The sequence below is a fragment of the Lolium perenne genome, chromosome 6, assembly GCF_019359855.2.
Source record: "Lolium perenne isolate Kyuss_39 chromosome 6, Kyuss_2.0, whole genome shotgun sequence".
NCBI lineage: Eukaryota > Viridiplantae > Streptophyta > Magnoliopsida > Poales > Poaceae > Lolium > Lolium perenne.
This window is the reverse complement of record NC_067249.2, coordinates 45,964,506-45,966,811: the sequence shown is the minus strand read 5'-3', so window position 1 is coordinate 45,966,811 and position 2,306 is coordinate 45,964,506. Positions and strand designations below refer to the sequence as shown.

Below are 2,306 nucleotides of genomic sequence, written 5' to 3'. Positions count from 1 at the left end.
GGCGGCCTTTAGTCGCGGTTGGCCAGAAGAACCGCGACTAAAGGTCCTCCGCCCCGACGGTCGCCTGGCGCCCACGTGGACGGGCCTTTAGTCGCGGTTCGTAAGCAACCGCGACTAAAGGGGGGGCCTTTAGTCGAGCTAATTTGGTCGCGGTTGCGCAACCGCGACTAATGGCAGTTGCGAACCGCGACCAAAGGCCCTTTTTCCACCAGTGATCCCATGGGAATGCACCATCCATGGTCTGAGGGGAAATCGTGTGTCGGAGTGATGATATCAAGTAGCATGGCCTCTCAATCGACAGTGAAAGATATGATAGAAAGAGACTTATATTACACGTACAGTTTGAATTATTCAACTGGAGGGCACAATAGACATTCCAATATAAGTGCGGCCGGGATACAAGGTGGATGAAGTAGTACGTTTTAAACACTGACGCATTATGCGTTTATTACAAAGCAAACAGGAACAAAGACAGCATGCATAGCAGCATAGGATAGGTGGTGGCGGTATGTATGGAGCAACAAGTTATATGTAGAGTTCAATGACCGATCGCACTCCTAGGACAGGGTAAATTTTGTAATTAATAAACCCCGCTTCTTTGAATATCTTGTTCCAGTCTTGCTCATATCGTTCTTTGGCCGTAAATAGTGACATCATCTGCATATCCATCAAGAGTTGAGCTTCAAGTATGTTCTGTGTGGGAGATCCAACCACTTCGTCGATGACGATGACCTTCCCTTCCTTTGTTCCATGGGCAATGGCCTCTCTGCATAGTGTCAGGATCTTCACACAATCCGCGTCGCTCCAATTATGCAGCACGTACTACCAATCCAACAACAAAGAGATTCAGATATGTTACAAAAGTATTTTGTAAATGCATGGTGGTTGTATTTGTGTGGCTTTGTAAATGGTGAAAAAATAGTACCTTAAGTAAAATACGATCAGCAGATGGGATGAACTCCATCATGTCTCCAGCAATGAACTCGACATTGTCCTGAGCCAAGCTTCCTTCAATCACATGTGGGAGGTCAAGAACTGAACACTTGACGTGTGGGAAGGCCTTGGTGATGGCCCTCGCCATGGTACCCGTCCCGCCAGCAACGTCGACCAGGGATGTTATCCCCTTGAAGACGTCACTGCATTCACGGACCACAAGGTCTGCCAGGTATCGGCTGTCGGCAGCCATGGCCTCGTTGAACACCGAGTTGAACTCTGCGTCTTGGGCAGCAAAGATATAGGGGCTCCGGCCGTTCGCCATCACGAACGGCGTGGCCTCGCCGTCGTTCTGGAACCACTTCCCCAGCTGTAGAGCGGATCCAACAATCTGCGGCGTGGTTGCCATGAGAATGCACGACGACAGCCGCCATGCGCTGCCGTTGATGCCGGTGTCGCTGACGAGGAAGCGAGACATAGTGTTTAGGTGGTACACGCAGGTCGCTCCGTCGCCGTCGGCGACAGGGGCATCCTCAGCCACAAAGATTCCTAATGTGACTAAAACGTTCATGAGGCGCGCCAAGTAGGGCTGCTTGCTTGGAGGGAGGGGGAGGGTAGCAAGCAGGTCAGGCAAGGAGGCGCTACCACCGCAACGGTGGAGAGCATCAGCGATTCCAAGCTTGACCGCGCTATGCAATGCCATAGACTTGAGGTAGCCTAGGGAGTGGCGCACGAGATCTGCCTCGGCTTGCAGAAGCTCAGCGCTTGCCATGGCCATTATTTCGACTGTTTGGTTGAGAAGAGAATCTTCGTAAGGCGTGATTTATAGACCCGCTATCTGTAGTACGCGGTGGTTGCAGCTAGCAATCTACGAGCCATGCGGACTTCTTTTTCCGTATCTTTCCCTCCTCAAATTGCCTAACCCATTGGCTGCTATGCTGTTAGTGATGTATAGACTCCTTTAGTGTATATTCCCAGCGTATGAGGGGTTTTCTGCATATTGTACCACCTATACATGAACTGGACTTTTGCCAACAGTGAATACTAGTTGCTCATTCACAACATGGTATCAGAGCTCCTGGTTTACCTCTTTGCATGCTGCAACTTCATGCTCGATTCGCACCACCGCCGATGATCTTTCCGGCTGCTGCTACTCCACCTTCTTCCTCTTATCCCGTTCGTGTCGGGATGGAGTTCTGCTAGCTGTTTTTGTCATTTTGGAGCTCGATCTGGAGCTCCCGCTGCCTCAAGCCGTCCAAGATCCGGCCATCCCCGCCCTCTCGGCTGCTGGCCGGCCCCATTCCGGCCATCACCGGCCCCGGCGCTGCCCTCCACCGGCCGGTTGTGCCCCACCCGGCATCGTGCAGCCCTCT

At 52.0% G+C, this 2,306-nt stretch overlaps 1 protein-coding gene across 1 annotated transcript; it reads right to left on the bottom strand.

Annotated features, from left to right (window-relative positions):
- Positions 1–308: 308 nt before the first annotated feature.
- LOC127321033 (flavonoid O-methyltransferase-like protein Os11g0303600) lies at positions 309–1,747 on the bottom strand. The gene is made up of 2 exons (XM_051350083.2): positions 926–1,747; positions 309–822 (listed from the first exon to the last, which is right to left on the bottom strand). The coding sequence occupies exons 1-2, from the start codon at positions 1,709–1,711 to the stop codon at positions 526–528; spliced, it is 1,083 nt and encodes a 360-aa protein (XP_051206043.2). The 5' UTR covers positions 1,712–1,747; the 3' UTR covers positions 309–525.
- Between the last annotated feature and the right edge of the window lie 559 nt (positions 1,748–2,306).